A 16,875-nucleotide genomic window follows, 5' to 3' on the forward strand; every position below is an offset into this window, starting at 1 on the left:
AAAAATTCTTGATTGTAGTCTTCTCCAGCACGTTCTTTCAAAGTCTGAAACAGACTTCTAGCCTTCATCTGCTCGGTAAAAAGGCTTAACGGTGTTCGTTTTTTAATTTGATCTTTCATCCAAACGTTCAACAATTTTTCCATTTCATGGATAGGCCCGGTACGTTGCTTTGTAATCACAGTCGATCGCATGGGTGCAGAACCTTTCACAGTTTCACGAATCCTTTCTTTGTCTTTCAGAATCGTAGACACAGTAGAGTGCGATAACTTCATATCACGTGCGATCACATTAACCGTCTTTCCTCCTTCAAACTGTTTTATCACTGTCATTTTTGTGTCCAGGTCAATGGCCTTTCTTTCCTTCTTGGCAGGCTGAGGAATAGATAATGACAATTTCCTCTTGGCAGACATTTTCAAAAATTATCTGAAACACAAGATACTATAAGTAAACAGACACGGAGGATGGGCATGGTAGCAGGACGCTGTTTACACTGAGTGAGCAGCGGCAGCGAAGCGAGCTGCATGTGTGGAGAAGCGGAAGCTTGGGGAAAAGCTGTCGTACACCATTTTCCCGTTACGAGTGGTTGTAAAGTCGATCAGACGTAACTCGCATAGGTTGTAAGTCGACAACTACCTGTACGTATGTGTAGAAATCACAAAGACTGGACTATACTCCTATCTAGAGACTTTAACTTAAATTTCGTAGATTGAAAAGGAGGAATAGGAGATTGTGGTTGTATTTATACATACAAAAAAAGAGAGTAATAGTAGTGCAGAAGATAAGAAACAATTCAAAAAGCTATTAGATATGCTACTAGAACACAACATTCAACAAATAAATTACCTGCCAACAAGGAAGGAAAATATTTCAGACCTAGTATTTGTGAATGAGGTGAATTATGTTAAAGAAATAATAGTTTATAATGCAAGTATTTCAGACCGTAATATCATAGAGTTAACAGTCCGTTCCAAAGTGAGTGAAAACAGAGATAAGCAAGAGATGAAAAAGTGGGAAGGATATGGAAAATACAATTTCTATAGTAAGAATATAAAATTGTCAGAAATAATGAAGAACTAAACAAAGATTGGGATAACATATTCGTAAGTGATGATATACAGGTAAATACAGATATATTATATAAAATACTAGAGAAAATAGTGGATAAATATATAACAAAGAAGAAAGGTAAACATCAGTCATGCATACCAAGAGACAGAAGGATCTTGTTCCAAAAAATCAGAAAGTGGAAAAAAGGTCTTGCAAAAGAAAAGAATGCATTGAAAGTGATGGAACTAAAAAGTAAGATAGAAAATGCAGAACAAAAGATTATACAGTGGACCCCCCGTATTCGCGTTCTCCGGATTTGCGGACTCACACATTCGCGGATTTCTCTCGGGAACGTTTTCCCGCATTATTCGCAGAAAATTCACACATTCACGGTATTTTTCTATGAGAAATATCCACAAATTCCTGGTTTATGATCAATTTCATCATAAAACTATTAAAAAAACCAAATATGAACATTTTTAGTGGTTTTTTCTAGAGTTTTAACTAACAAAATAGGCTGTTTTTAGCATTTTTATAGGGGTTCCAAACATTCGCGGGTTCTAACTATTCACGGGGGGGTCTGGTACACATCCCCCGCGAATACGGAGGGGTCACTGTAAAGTAAAAAAAAAAAAATGAAAAATGAGACTTGGAAGAAAAAACCCTAGTAAATATCAAGCAAAACCCCAAACTATTGTACTCGTATGTAAAAAAAAGAGAAGAATAGAAATAGGCCCTCTAAGAAATGAAGGGAAATTAACGAATGATAAAAAGGAAATATGCAACGTATTAGCAGAAAGATATAAGAGAGAAATTACCCCTAGAATTGATAATGAAGTTAATGATACAGAAATAAGGGATGAAAATAGTGAATATTTATCAGACATAGATATTAATGAAGCTGATATTGGGCAGGCTATTAATGAAATTAAAAATGGATCAGCAGCTGGACCAGATGGTGTCCCTACCATTTTGTGAAAGAAAGTAGTTCATTCTATCATAAAGCCGCTTGCAATATTATTAAGGCAAAGTGTAGATACAGGCAAGATTTATGACAAGCATAAATTAGCATATATTACCCCTACTTTCAAAAGTGGATCAAGATTAGAGGCAAGTAATTATAGGCCTGTGAGTCTAACGTCACATATTATGAAAGTGTATGAAAGGGTAATGAAGAAAAATATTATGAAACATTTAATAAAAAATAATTTGTTTAATATAGGACAACATGGTTTTGTACCCGGAAAAAGTACACAAACCCAACTGTTAGTCCACCGCGAGCATATCTATAGAAATATGATAAATGAAAAAGAAACAGATGTTGTTTATCTAGACTTTGCAAAAGCTTTTGACAAGGTAGACCATAATATATTAGCAAAGAAAATTAGAAAACATAATATAGTGGACAAAGTAGGAAGATGGATAAAAAAATATTTTCACAACAGAAAACAGATAATCATTGCAAACGATGAGAAATCGGATGCAGCTAAGGTAATATCCGGTGTGCCACAAGGTATGGTGTTAGCTGCATTGCTGTTTGTTATTATGATTGAAGACATAGACAGTAATGTTAAGGGCTCGGTAGTGAGTAGTTTCGCTGATGACACAAGAATAAGTAGAGAAATTACTTGTGATGAAGATGGGAATGCGCTACAAAGAGACCTTAACAAAGTAGTATATGAATTGGCAGAGGTAAATATGATGGTATTTAACTCTGATAAATTTGAATCAATAAATTATGGAGATAGAGAAAGAAAGCTACATGCATATAGGGGACCTAATAATGAGACAATCACTAATAAGGAAGCTGTTAAAGACCTTGGTGTGATGTTCAATAGGAACATGTTATGCAATGATCAAATAGCAATTCTATTGGAAAAATGCAAAGCAAAAATGGGAATGCTATTACGGCACTTCAAAACAAGAAAAGCTGAACACATGATTATGCTTTATGAAACGTACGTACGTAGCCCACTTGAATATTGGAATATGATATGGTACCCACACTACCAAAAGGATATTGCGCAAATAGGGAGTTTATGCTGAAAACATCATGGAGCTAAAAGAATCAGAAAGAGCAAGCAGAGGTAGATTAATAGTGACCAAAACTATACCAGGAAAACTAAGGAAAGCACACAGGACATTAATCCACTACACACCAGCATCGACAATGCAGCGTCTATTCAATGCTTTGCCAGCTCATCTGAGAAATATATCAGGAGTGAGCGTAGATTTGTTTAAGAATAAGCTCGACAAATATCTAAGCTGCATCCCAGACCATCCAAGATTGGAAGATGCAAAATATACCAGAAGATGCATTAGCAATTCTCTGGTAGACATTAGAGGTGCCTCACACTGAGGGACCTTGGGCAACCCAAACAAGATGTAAGGTCCGTAAGGTAATGTAAGGTCTCTCTGACTCAAGAAATACATTTGCTCTTTGAATATGCATTGAAAATTTTTTTTTATTAATATTTGGCTGTATTTACACCAATATTAATATTTGAAAATTAGTAAATAATTTTTTTCATAGAAAATTTATTTAGTCACAAAAATAACATTAAAATACAGTAATTAGTGAATTATTGTACATCCCCATATTACCCAATTTTCCTTTAATAATTTTGAGATAAGTTCCAGAGAAAAATCTGCGAATTGGTGAAGCCACGAATCCTGAACTGGGAATAGGTGGAGGTTAACTGTATTGCACTTATTAAAAGTATTGATAGTGATGTATTACAAATATTGGTGAATATCTGGTTTATGTAATTTTGTACATAGCTATTCGTCTTGACAACAACAATACGTATACTTACTTTTATCACTGTATGGGTATAATATATAGGTTTGCTAATAAGAGCACAGACATGTCAGATAGACTGAAGCTCATAAATCAACTCCTGAATCAAAGGTGTAAGAGAAACAGCTGGTATATTTTTTAGTTCTTCCTTCCAAATTACCTTTCCTTTTCAGAAGTGGTAACCATGTTTAACCAAGTTACTTTATTTATAGCCTTGCTAGCATAGCTTTCCCTTATTTTTCTAAGTTGTTATTTTTGACAGATGTTACTAAATGTATTCCTTGTCTAAAGGGAGGAGCCTCATTGTTGACTTGCAATTAATTTTTTTGCAGATTTTTAACTATCTTTGAAAAGCATGCTTATTTTCAATTTAGGTAGTGCTGGTGCCTTACATATGGTTACGTACAGTAGGTGTTTAAGAGGGTTTCAAAGTGTACCCAATCCTTTTCTCCCTTTTATGGACAAAAGTACATTTTTCAACAAAAGGAAACTTTTTTTTTTTTTTATATAAGTAAAACAAATTATAAAAATATATTTTTTCTTTGTATTCCTGATTAATATAATATAAAATGAAAATGAGTAAATTCTCTTGATCTTATATAATTTTTTGCCTTTTGATTTTTCTGTTATTGGAAAATGAAAAGAGTAATAGAAGATGTTTGTTCTTTTGCCATCATATAGAAAGTATTATTTACAGTAATAAGTGAAGTGTTTAGTTAATGCTCTAGGTTAATTTATTTGTTTTCCCATATAATACAATATTCTTTTAATGAAAATAAAGTTTTTTTTTAAATTAAATATAATTCTAAGTAAATGTATCATGTATGGTACACTCCACTAATTAAAGAGAGTCCCTTGGGAACTATACATGGAGCTCATCACAGTCAACGTGTTGAGAGGTTAGAAGTTATAATCAAGATGATTGAGTGATTAAAGCCATCACTCCCCATCTTTCTTCATTTAGTGATCAAACTAATATGGGGAAGTGATTGCAAGCTGATGATTCCATTGACAACAAAGCAAAAGACAACCTGCAGGTGATGAACTTGCAAAACTTAAATACAAATTGTAATGTTTATACTGTGCTTGTTTGGCTGCAACCTAAGGTCTTGCAACAGGAACCTGGGACAGGGACTTCTTGATATGGCACAGGTATGAACCTGAGACACAGACAGCTGAGACTGATTACTAGTCATTTGAGATTCTGTATTATTATATGTAATATGAGATGTCACCTCGAGACATAGGCATGCAGTGCAGCTTGCTTCGATAGAATATTCAAATATATCTCTCTGGTACTCTACCAACTAAAATAGAGTGTATTTCATGACACTAGTCGACTTAAAAGTCTAGTCAAGAATGCAGTGGGTCATCAAGACAGAATTAGGTAAAATTGGGAGATATATCCATAAGTATGGTGGACATGCTTGATATTAGTGTAGACTTGTAAGCATTTTGTACTTAGTGAACCTCTATTGTATTATGTACATGATAAATACTGTGAATGTAAAATAATTTGTAGTTACTGTATGTATAAGGGCTTTAAGAATATGTAGCCCTGAGCGCATGTAGAAGATGAGTTATTCTTTATTTTCTGTTTGAAACAAGGCAACTGCGGACTTCAAATTAGTTGCATAATTTATTGATTACTTTATATCACAATTTTAACCTTTTAAATTGATTAGTTCTGCTAGTAATTTTTACATTCTACTTTTCCTAAATAGAACCAAAAGTCTGATGAGTTTCCTGTTTTGTTGGTCTACCTTGTTAAAAGTTTATTTTTTAATGCTTTTTTGTAGATGTGGAATATCCTGTACACATTGTAATATTGCCATTTTATACCAGGTATATAAATACTACTTTTATTTCAGGTGTATGCGTTATTTTGTATATCAGCATATCAGGTACCTTTGGATGCCTTTTAAGAAGACATTTGTGTGCTTACGTGGCTACGATAACAACACCTGCATAAGTTCCCTACTTACTGATTTCCGTGGGTTTTCTCTTGAGGAACAGATGCAAAGGTATCATTACATAATGAGTAGTTGGCTGGAATTTGCATGCAAATATTTGCCCAGAGTGTTTCTGTTATTTGAGTTTGTTCCTACACTGTATACAAACCTTCTGTCCTTTACTTAGGATAGATTGCAGCTCAGCTGAAACTACCAGCTAATACATTCTTTTCTTTACTGAGGTAGTTAACTACAGGTATTCTCCTACTTACGATGGGGTTAGGTTCCAAAAAAACCCATCGTAAGTTGAGAAAATCGTATCTCGGATATAGCCTAGCCTACACTAAGTTAATCAGTACCATATAGGCTAGGCTATATACACATATATGGAAGATTAGCCTACACTACACAGTATACCTATACATATAAGGTATAGTAATTATTAATATCAGCTAGTTCGGGTGTTTCAATGCAGATTGATTTACGATAATTAAGTATAAAAAGAAACTTAATAATAAGAACAAGGATCAGACTGTAGCGTAAAGGGTACTCACCAAGATTCGGTCCGTTGTCGGCATACGTGATCGGTGTCAGGCTGTTCATGGCTACTATACTAAAGATCGGAAGAGGAGGATGATGATAAAGCAGCAGGATCATCAATTCGCTCTTCCTCAGATAAAATTTCTTCTTCTGTAAGTTCAGGTGTCTCGAGGAAACAACTGTTCCGAGACGTACAGGATCGAGTCTCAAGTGAGGGGGTAGGGCTGGGGGAAGCGGAATGCACTGGAGTCGTTCTCTTGAAGAAAAAATCCATTGTAGGTTGCACAGTGCGTTTTTTTCGTTCTTCATAAATTAATCGGTAACATGCAACACTGTCTTGATGAGCCCTCTGAACTTTGGCAAACCGTTCCTCGTCCCCATCCATTTCACTTAAAAGTTTCAGTCCTTGATCAAATAAAGCAAACGCCTCTGCCAGTTTTTTAGTCGTAAACGTTCGCTCCGGCTCTTTTATTTCTTCTTCCTCTTCTGCTTTTTTTTTTCTCTTCTGCAAGTGCAATTAAATCCTCTGCGTTAGCTCTACATCTTGCACATCTATAAGTTCTTGGATATCTTCCTCGTCAATTTCTAAATCTAAACTTTTCCCAAGTATCAAGATCTTTTTATTGATTTCCACTTCTTCTTCATTCTGATCGAAACCTTTAAACGAGTTCACATACACTTTCAGCAGATTTTTCCAGACCCCATTCATACACTCTTTCTTTTACCTCCTTACGCCCTTCCAATGTTCATAATGGAGTTAAGAACACTAAATTCTTTCCAGAAAGTTCTGAGATCTTTCTCCTCGTTATCCGTAGCCTGAACAGCTGCGCAAACGTGTTCCGAAGATAATACGCCTTGAACGTAGCCACAGCACCCTGATCCATGGGTTGTATGAGAGAAGTTGTGTTTGGTGGCAGAAACACAACTTTTACATTCTCGTTAATACTATCTACCGATGTGCTGAGGGTGGCCAGGAGCATTGTCGAGAATCAGAAGAATTTTGAAGGGGATGTTATTTTTTCTACAATAATCTTTCACTTCCGGAATGAAGCAATGAACGAACCAGTCCTCGAACAATATTGCAGTCATCCAAGCTTTTTTATTATGACGGTAATGCACAGGAAGTGTCTGCTTGTCGATGTTTTTTAAAGCCCTTGGATTTTCTGAGTGATAAATCATAAAGGGCTTAAGTTTATACCCAGCCACATTTCCCCCAAGCAGAAGAGTCAATCGATCCTTGTATGCCTTAAACCCGGGCATCACCGTTGCTTCTTTGTGGATGTAGGACCGTTGTGGCATACGTTTCCAATAAAGTCCGGTTTCGTCAACATTAAAGATTTGCTCTGGCAAGTAGCCTTCATTAACGACGATCTCGTTTAAAACATCCTTATTTAGCGGCCCCGTCGGCATCAGCGCTTGCTGCTTCACCGCTAAATTTTCACACTGTGAAAATTATGGCGGTTCTTGAAACGACGAAACCATCCAGCACTTGCTGCAAAACTTTTGTTGTGGTTATCATCATAATAATTCTTCTTCAGCTCTTCAAAAAGCATGCGCGCCTTTGTCTGAATGGTTAAGAGGGTGAGCGGCATACGCTTTTGTATTTGATCCTCCATCCACGTGACCAGTAATTGCTCCATTTCTTCCAAAGGCCCTATCCTCTTCTTTGATATAACCGTTGAATGAACTGAAGCAGATGCCTTTACAGCATCCATTACGCGTTTCTTGTCCTTGAGGATGGTGGATACCGTCGATTGCGATAAACGTTCGTCACGTGCGATAACCATGACTGCCTTTCCCGCTTCACGCTGGTTTATTATTTTCAGTTTCTGCTCCAAAGTGATGGATTGCCTCTTCTTTTTTGCACTACCAGACAGGACACCTATTTGGTTGTTTGGCAGACATAGTTTTTTTGTTTTAATTTTCGGTACTTAAAAAAACTCTCAAATCACAAACGAACACCGACCTAATGTTTCTTGGTTCAAAACGAGCGCAAGTGAGGTCGAACTCTTTGCCGCTGTACCTACGCCAGCCTCTCGCTCTCGGCCAACATATCGTACAGCGTAGTACGCTGCTGCCAGCGCTCGCTGTGCGCGAAATTTAAAAATACGCATTTTCAACTTTTTTTTTTTTTTTTTTTTTTTTTTAGTATTAATTGCTAACCCCATCGTAACATCGGATTATCGTAAAACGAATTATCGTAACTCGAGCACTACCTGTACTGGGCCGGTAGTTACCTGCCCAGTTGTGGGGAAGCACTGACTCCCCACCAGCTCCACTGAGTCGTCACTTTGATTACAGCTGGCAGCGAGGAAAGACCTCTCTGTTTCGCTCGTCCTGTCTTGTTGAAATTATTCATAACATTCTTTTTCTCTTTCTAGATAAATGCAAGTATGTCTGACAATATGGTTATGCGTTCCTGCCCTGGTGTCCCGTGCTGTAGGGGTGGGACTTTCATGATCAGGATTGATAGAGACCCTCACTCCCTTTGTCCTTGCAGGAGGCATTCCTGTACATCAGAATCCCCCTGTGAGGAGTGTTGTACCTGGTCGCCTGCCCAGTGGGTTGAGTATCGCTGGCGGCAAAGTAGGAAGAAGAAAAGGGATCCTTCGCCTTCGAGTTCTTCCTCGAAGACCAAACGACCCAGGCCTTCTGCTTCCTTGTCAGGGACTCGTCCTTCGGGACCTTCGGCGTCTCACTCCTCCAGGAGTGAGGCGCATAAGAGCAACAATTTAACTCCTGGCCAGCCTTTGAAAGGGCGAGACCTGCCCGTTTCCCTTGGTGAAACGGGAAGGCCTGCCTTTCTAAGGATGAACCTTGTTTTCAGTGCATGTTGATGATGCCCTTCATGTTTTGTGGTCTTCGTTGGGACTGCCTGGCCTGCCATCAAAGGAGAGACTTTTGTCGGCACTTTCCTCTGGGGCTGCATCTCCCTCCTTAGTCTCCTCGGAAGAGTCATCCTCTTCCTCCCGTGCTGTTAAGGAAGATGCCCTTCCCTCTGTGGTGCAGCCCCCAGGGCCCTCCCCTGCAGAGGCTCTTTTCAACGCTGACCAGGCCCATCCTCCTGTCTGCCTGCCTTTGGGGATGTGGGCCCTGCAGCTTCACCTTGTCCCTGGATGAGGTCTTCAGACTCCTCCTGACACGCCTTCTTCGAGAGCCAGCAGTGGCTCTTTAAGAAGTAGTAAAGACTCCTCTCAGAGACGTGCTGACGCGCTTTCCTTCGAGACCTGCCAGACCTTAATGCATAAGCCCCTCATTTTTGTGCGATGCTACGGCACACACAAAGGAGCCTTTGTTGGATTTACTCTCCACCTCAATGCACAATGCTACGGCACACGCATAGGAGGCTTCGCTAATTGCACACTCCCCTGCAGTGTGGGATGCTTTGGCACACGCACAGGGGCCATCATTGGAGAGAGGTCGCAGAGACACTGTCTCTCCCTCTCAGGGACATTGTGCCAACGCGTGCCCCCTTCTACACCTGTGCATGCAGAAATACAGTGAGGACACCTTCCTGATGCATGACTTGTTAAACCAGTACAGTGCACTCCGACAGCACGCAGGTTTGCGTATGCTTCCTCTGGACGGTGCTCACCTGTAACGCGCGTTGCCCACCGCGCTGCTTCACCTCAGCCTCAGCAACAGCATAAGCATACACACCACTGCCCGTGTGCGCCAACGCGCATCACTAGAGTGTTTTTCTAAACACTCCCACAGGCTCTCTTGGTCTCCAGTATCACTCCCTAGACACGCTCCTTCTTCAGAACGCTCTCCAGTGCGTTTCTGTGTTCTCCCGGCGCGACATTTGCCTACACGCACTTACTCGTGTTCAGAATTTGTGTGCGCGCCCACACCAACACGCGCTCTTGCTCCTGCAGATACAAACGCACCTGTAGAACCTTTTTCCTTTGTCTTTTTCAATGTTTCGACTCAAAAAACAGAGAAGTCCAAGTCGGAGTACCCGTCCTTGGAACTTCCATCGTCTGCTCCTCCTCTGGAGGTCCCATCTCCACCTCAGGATCCTCGTAAAGCTGCAACCCAGCCTTCCAGAAGGCAGCCAAATAGGCTTTCACCGTTAATCAGAGGTCGTTCCCTGAGGCCGCAAGCAGGCTCCTTCTCCTTCATATGACCTTTCAGCCCCCCCTTCCTATTCCTCTTGGGAAGTTGGGAGAGCAATTAAGGGGGTTAATTATCCCTAAGCTGCCACGAGTGCTTAACGCTAGGCGAGAGGTGCTCTGGAAGCAAAGGCATCCTGTGACTCCTCCTTGCGAGTTCAGACCTCCAACCTCTCGAGGTTCTCGATCTTCGAGTGCTTGTTCCCTTGAGAGAAGTATCATATCTCGCCTATCGAATTCGAACCCAGCCGAGATCCTCCTGACAGGGCTCCCACAGTGCTGCAGAGAGGGCTCCATCTCCCCTCTCTCCTCCAGCTTCACCAGAAGCAGACAGGCATCCTCCAACTCCACCTTCCCCCTTCTTGCAAGTGGCTGTCCGACGGGGGCATAAGGGCCTTCAGAAGGCAGCAAAGAATCGCCCTCGCGATTCTGAGCCTCCAAGGGCTCCTGTAGCTCTGGGGGCCTCGGCTCCCGGACCTTCTGCTGCCCCTCATGAACAACTAGAGACTCGGCCTTCTTCTTCAAGACTGGACCCCTTTCATTCACGCCCGGGTGCGTCAATGCAGAGGGAGGATGATTTTCTCGAGGCAACTGATTCACCTGGCTACCTTCTGGAACCAGCTGCTCCAGCTGTTCCAGAAGATGTGGCAGCTGAAACCACTTTCTGTGAGATCATCGGTCTCATCCGGAAGGTAAACAACCTAGGAGAAGCTCCAACTACTCCTCCAAAAGGCCGTACATTGGCAGTCGACCTTCTTTGTCATGCCCCTCAGGGTGCTCAGTCCCGGTTTGAGCTGCCCTTGTTATCCCTGACAAGGGAGGCTCTGACCAAAGTCGATAGGCAAGTTTCAGCGTGGAAGGACTCACTGCGGGCATCTCTGTCCTCTAAGCTACTCCCTTCTGCTTTCCAGAAGCAGAGGAAGTACTATGTGGCCCAAGAAGCTGAGCCTTCACCCTTGCCCATAAACCCGACTATAACATCATTGGCACCTGGAGTTTCACTCCAGACACTTCAACACCAAACCTCGACGCTCTGTTCCCAGGAGATGTCACAGCTCGAACAAACCACGATGGCGGCGTTGCAAGCAGCTTCATGGTTGGACCTTTGGGGCAGCTTGGTGGGCTTTCTTGCCACCTCTGAGACTCCACAGCAGCCTGATATGCAAGCGGACATGGCCTGTTAGCTCCATGACCTTGTTTTGTCAGGAGGTAAGGCTATGGAGTTCTTAGTCCACCGGCTTGCCAACTTTTGGGTCAACCTGGTGCTGTAGTGCAGGAACGCCATCTCATCAAGGCTTGATCGAGCTGTGGACCCTCAGGACGTGACTGAACTGAGGAATGCCTCTCTTCAGAGATTCACCCTCTTTCCATCTTCAGATGTAAACGAGGTGGTCGGGAACTTCAGGAGAGCGAGCCAGGATTCTTTGCTGCACTGCACAGCATCCCTCCGTCGGCCCCAACCTCCTCCTGTTTCTGCTTCTGCTCGACGTCGCCCTGGTTCTCCTTCTAGGAGGGTTTCTCACCCTCCGGCCAGGGCTGATCCCTATCCCACTGCCTCCACCATTTGGCGGCCGAGAGGTCAGCAGCCTTTTTCGACCAGGAATGGTCAAGGATGAGGCAAACACGGCAAAAGGAAGAGAGTCCGCCGTGACCAGTGAGGAGGGCACTCCCCCCCACTCTGCCACCTGTGGGGGGATGCCTGCAAGCCAGATGGACAAGGTGGCAGTACCACGAGGCAAAGGATTGGATGCTGACCGTCCTCCGACATGGGTATTGCGTCCCTTTCATCAACTCTCCTTTCATTAACTCTTCCCCTCCTCTGATTTGACCCCCGAAAGCGTCATCATCCTATCGTCAGGGATCGACAAAGGATCTTACCCTTCAGGCAGAAGTCCAGGACATGCTGGGGAAGGATTCTCTCGAGGAGATCCTCGACGAGTTTCTAGGCTTCTTCAGTCAACTCTTTCTTGTAAAGAAGGTGTCTGGAGGCTGGAGACCAGTCATCGACCTCTCAGCCCTAAACGAGTTTGTTCAGCAAACCCCGTTCAGCATGGAGACCCCCAACACGGTCAGACAGGCCATTCATCCTCTGGATTACATGGTGATGGTCGACCTAAAAGACGCATACTTCCATCCGTTGTCCATGAAGTATCTTCATCTTGTTGTAGCGGACAGTGTTCCAATTCAAGATCCTATGTTTTGGTCTCTCCACAGCTCCAACAGAAGTCTTCACTTGGGTGTTCACCCTAGTGTCGACATGGGCTCATCACCAGGGCATTTGCCTATTCGTTACCTAGACGATTGGCTGATACTGGCACCCTCGGTGGAACTGCTTCGTCTCCACTGAGACAGGCTTCTGACGTTTTTTCACGATCTGGGGATCATGATGAACCGCAAGAAGTCCTCTCTAGAGCACTCTCAACAGCTGGTGTATCTCGGTGTGATCCTAAACACCTATGCAGGGAAAGCCTTTCCCACCCCGGAAAGACTGGAACGCTTCCAAAGTGTCACTCTGCCCCTCCTTCGGCAGTCCCAGCTGCCAGCACATCAGTGGCAACAGTTGCTGGGACATCTGGCCACAGTGGAACGCCTTGTTCCAAGCGGTCGGAAGCACCTTCAATCTTTTCAGTGGGGTCTGAAGAACTGCTGGTTGCAAAGTCAGGATTCTCCTCACAATCTAGTCCCAGTGGAGGAGAACAGGCGCTCTGATCTCAAGTGGTGGCTGGACAACGCGGACCTGTTGCAACACCTGGCTTTAGGCCTATGTCCGACCAGTAATGTGCTGGGACTTCGAGCTGCCTTCCTGGCACTCCAGTACTTCAGGTCTCTTCTGACAGGTCACTCGGTGGCGCTGATGAGCAACACCACCACCGTAGTGGCATATGTGAACCATTAAGGCAGTACTGTCTCCACAGCTATGCCAACTAGCAGTGCAGATTCACGAATGGGCAGCTCTCAACTCGATAGGGTTGACAGCTTGGTTCATTCCTATCAAACGGAACTTTGTGGTGAACAATCTGAGCAGGACAGATCATTGGCTCCGAATGGTCTTTGACTCCTCGGATAGCGAATAAAGTCTTGGCTTTGTGGGTTGTGGGGGCTCCCCGACGATAGACCTGTTCACTACCTCTCTAAATCGGAAGCTGCCAATTTACTGCTCTCCTGTTCCAGATCCGGCAGTAGTGTTCGTGGACATGTTCCAGCACCCCTGGGACGGCCTCAACGTCTATGCTTTTCCACCATTTTGCTTGATCAGGCAGGTGTTGAATCGAGTGCGATCCACACCTTCCCTCTCCATGACACTAGTAGCGCTTAAATGGCCCCACGTAGAATGGTACCCGGACCTTCTACTTCTGCTGGTAGAGACTCCGAGAGTGCTTCCGCCATGTTTTGGTGTCGAAATATCCTGACCAAGGTCGACACAATGTTACGGCCTCTGAGGGAGGTCCGCTTCAGGTTCGATATGAAATAAATAAAAAAAAATCTTTCAACACCAAAAGTTGAAACTGGGGATATGAATATAGAAAGAAACACTAACACAACAAAAGTTTATTTACAAGCTTACTAACAAAGGTAAATGCAGAATGGTATCTCCTATTTACATAAAAAGATAGAATCTTACACTGCATGAACTGGGGGAACAGTGAGGCAATTCAAATACTTGCTAGTCAATTTGGCAATTCGAGGAGATGGCTTCTCAAAAGGAAAACAGTGAATGCAGACGTCCTCTTGACTCCGTATTGCAGAAAATAGTCTACTTGTAAGGCAGGAACTCACCAAAACCCCTAGCAAGACCTTTTCTTCTCTGAAGTCTGCTCGACATCGAGATAACATGGACGTGCACTCTTGAAGACGACTAGACCAGTATCCAACCAACTCTCAAGCAACTTTTTTCCTGATCCTTCGTCGGTTCCTTTCTCTCTTATCTCTCACGGATGATCTCTGCTGCTGCTGATCTCTCACTGATAATCTGATCAGTGGCTCTTACTGAGGATATCTCTCTATGACTAACTGGTGTCTCTCTTCTACGATCTCTGTTTGTTCCTACTTCCTCCGTCGTATTTATACGGCACTCGGGGCGGAGCCTACGGCGAGAGTCACAGACTCCCGAGTTTACTAGGACTCCCTAGATGAATCTAGACGAGGTATTGCATCAGAAAACGCGGCATTTCTCCCGACACATTGGCGCGTGTTGCACTCCACAACACGCCCGACGATTCCAGAACAGCCGCGAGAGCAGGCGCCTCCAACACGGGCGCGAAAGCCTCCTTACTGCCGAACTTCTCGAAAATGCGTTCTCCTTTCCTTTATCTTTCTTTGCTAGGAAGCAATTACCATCACACGCCACTCCTTGACCTCGTATGCCAACCACATGTGAGGAGCTTCCACAATGCGGTGAGCTTCTTACATCTTCATGCGTGGAGGTTATCCAGCAGCTCCTCACAGCGAAAGGCTTTTCGCGATAGGCTGCAACAATTTGAAAATCACGGCAATGATTCTTTTGTTTCAATGTAGGTCAGCACCCCACCCACTACCGGGGGAATAGGTAAACAACTCGGCAAAGAAGCTCAATTTTATTGCTACCGACTTCCGACGAGGGACATGAGCTGTAGCTTTCTTTGAGTTTAGATTTCGTCGTTCATCGAGAGTTTCGAGTACCATCGGTGAAGTACTCTTGATTCTTTTGTCATTTTCATTCAATGTTTGTTAACTAGTCAGGTGTAATTAACCCTTTAACGCCGATTGGACACATTAAACATCGACTAAAATTGTCTGTCGTATGCCGATTGGACGTATGGTATGTCGACTTTTTTAAAAATTCGCGGAAAAATAGTTATAGGCCTACTAGGGGAAAATTTTTGAATCACGCTCTTGGTGATGCTGGGAGCTCACGGATCAAGGCATTGTTTTGTTAACAATCGTTACCCAGGCGCGCAAGCGCGAATTTATTTCTTCTCGCACTAAAAAGCATCAGTGACACATCTCAGAAATTATTTTGTCACTTTGACATAATTTTTGCACCATTTTATAGTAGCCGTTACATGGAGTATTATATATGAAAATGTGCGCAATTTTATGTAGAATACAACCAAAAACAACCCATGGTTGTAGCTTTTATCAGTTTTGAAATATTTTCATATAAATAATGATAAGTGCCAAAATTTCAACCTTCAGTCAAATTTGACTCTACCAAAATGGTCAAAAAACACAATTGTAAGCTAAATTTCTTATATTATAGTAATAATCAATCATTTACCTTCATTTTGCAACACATTGGAAGTCTCTAGCAAAATATTTCGATTTATGGTGAATTTATGAAAAAACTTTTTCCTTGCGTCCGCTCGTAACTCTTCCAAAAAAATCATAAATTTTTTCGTCCAATTGTCGTAATTTTTGCACCATTTTAAATTAGTCGTTACATAAAGTTTTATTTATGGAAATGTGCACAATTTAATTTAGAATACAAATAAAAACAGCCCATGTTTGTAGCTTTTATCAGTTTTGAAATATTTTCCCAATAAATATGGACGATAGTGCAAAATTTTCAACCTTCGGTCAACTTTGGACTCGAGAAAGGAAAAAAAACAACAATTGCAACAAAAACTATCTCATTCTAGTAATATTCAATCATTTACCTTTATTTTGCAACAAATTGGAAGTCTCTAGCACAATATTTCGATTTATGGTGAATTTATAAAAAAAAAACCATTTTCCTTACGTCCGCGCGGTAACTCTTCCGAAAAAAATCGTAAATTTTTTTGTCTGATTGTCGTAATGTTTGCACTATTTCAAATTAGCCGTTAAATAAATTTTATATATGAAAATGTGCACAATTTCATGTAGAATACAACGAAAAACAACCCATGGTTGTAGCTTTTATCAGTTTTGAAATATTTTCATATAAATAACGATAAGTGCCAAAATTTCAACCTTCGGTCAACTTTGACTCGACCGAAATGGTAAAAACACGCAATTGCAAGCTAAAAACTATTACATTCTAGTAAATTTATATTCAATCATTTACTTTGCATTTTGCAACCAAATTGGAAGTCTCTAGCACAATATTTTAGATTTATGGTGAATTCTAATTGAAAAAAAAAAATTTTTCCTTACGTCAGCGTAGGTAACTCTTCCAGAAAAAATCAATCAAATTTTCTTTTTTTTGTCCGATTGTCGTAATGTGCACAATTTTAAATTAGCCGTTTACATAAAAGTTTTTATATATGAAAATGTGTGCAATTTCATGTAGAATACAACAAATAACAACCCATGGTTGTAGCTTTTATCAATTTTGAAATATTTTCATATAAATAATGATGAATAGAAAAAATTCGTCCTTCGGTCAACTTTAACTCAACAGAAATGGTCGAAAACTGCAATTGTAAGCTACAACACTTACAGTCTAGTAATATTCAATCAA

General features: G+C 41.7%; 1 protein-coding gene across 1 annotated transcript in view; it reads left to right on the forward strand.

The window, feature by feature from the left end:
- Positions 1–16,875, forward strand: part of LOC135219574 (polyamine-transporting ATPase 13A3-like) — a 445,505-nt gene that overhangs the window by 82,925 nt on the left and 345,705 nt on the right. The window contains exon 6 of the mRNA XM_064256451.1: positions 5,719–5,871. Within this exon, the coding sequence (XP_064112521.1) occupies positions 5,719–5,871 (153 nt within the window). The remainder of the gene's footprint in view (positions 1–5,718; positions 5,872–16,875) is intronic.

The sequence above is a fragment of the Macrobrachium nipponense genome, chromosome 1, assembly GCF_015104395.2.
Source record: "Macrobrachium nipponense isolate FS-2020 chromosome 1, ASM1510439v2, whole genome shotgun sequence".
NCBI lineage: Eukaryota > Metazoa > Arthropoda > Malacostraca > Decapoda > Palaemonidae > Macrobrachium > Macrobrachium nipponense.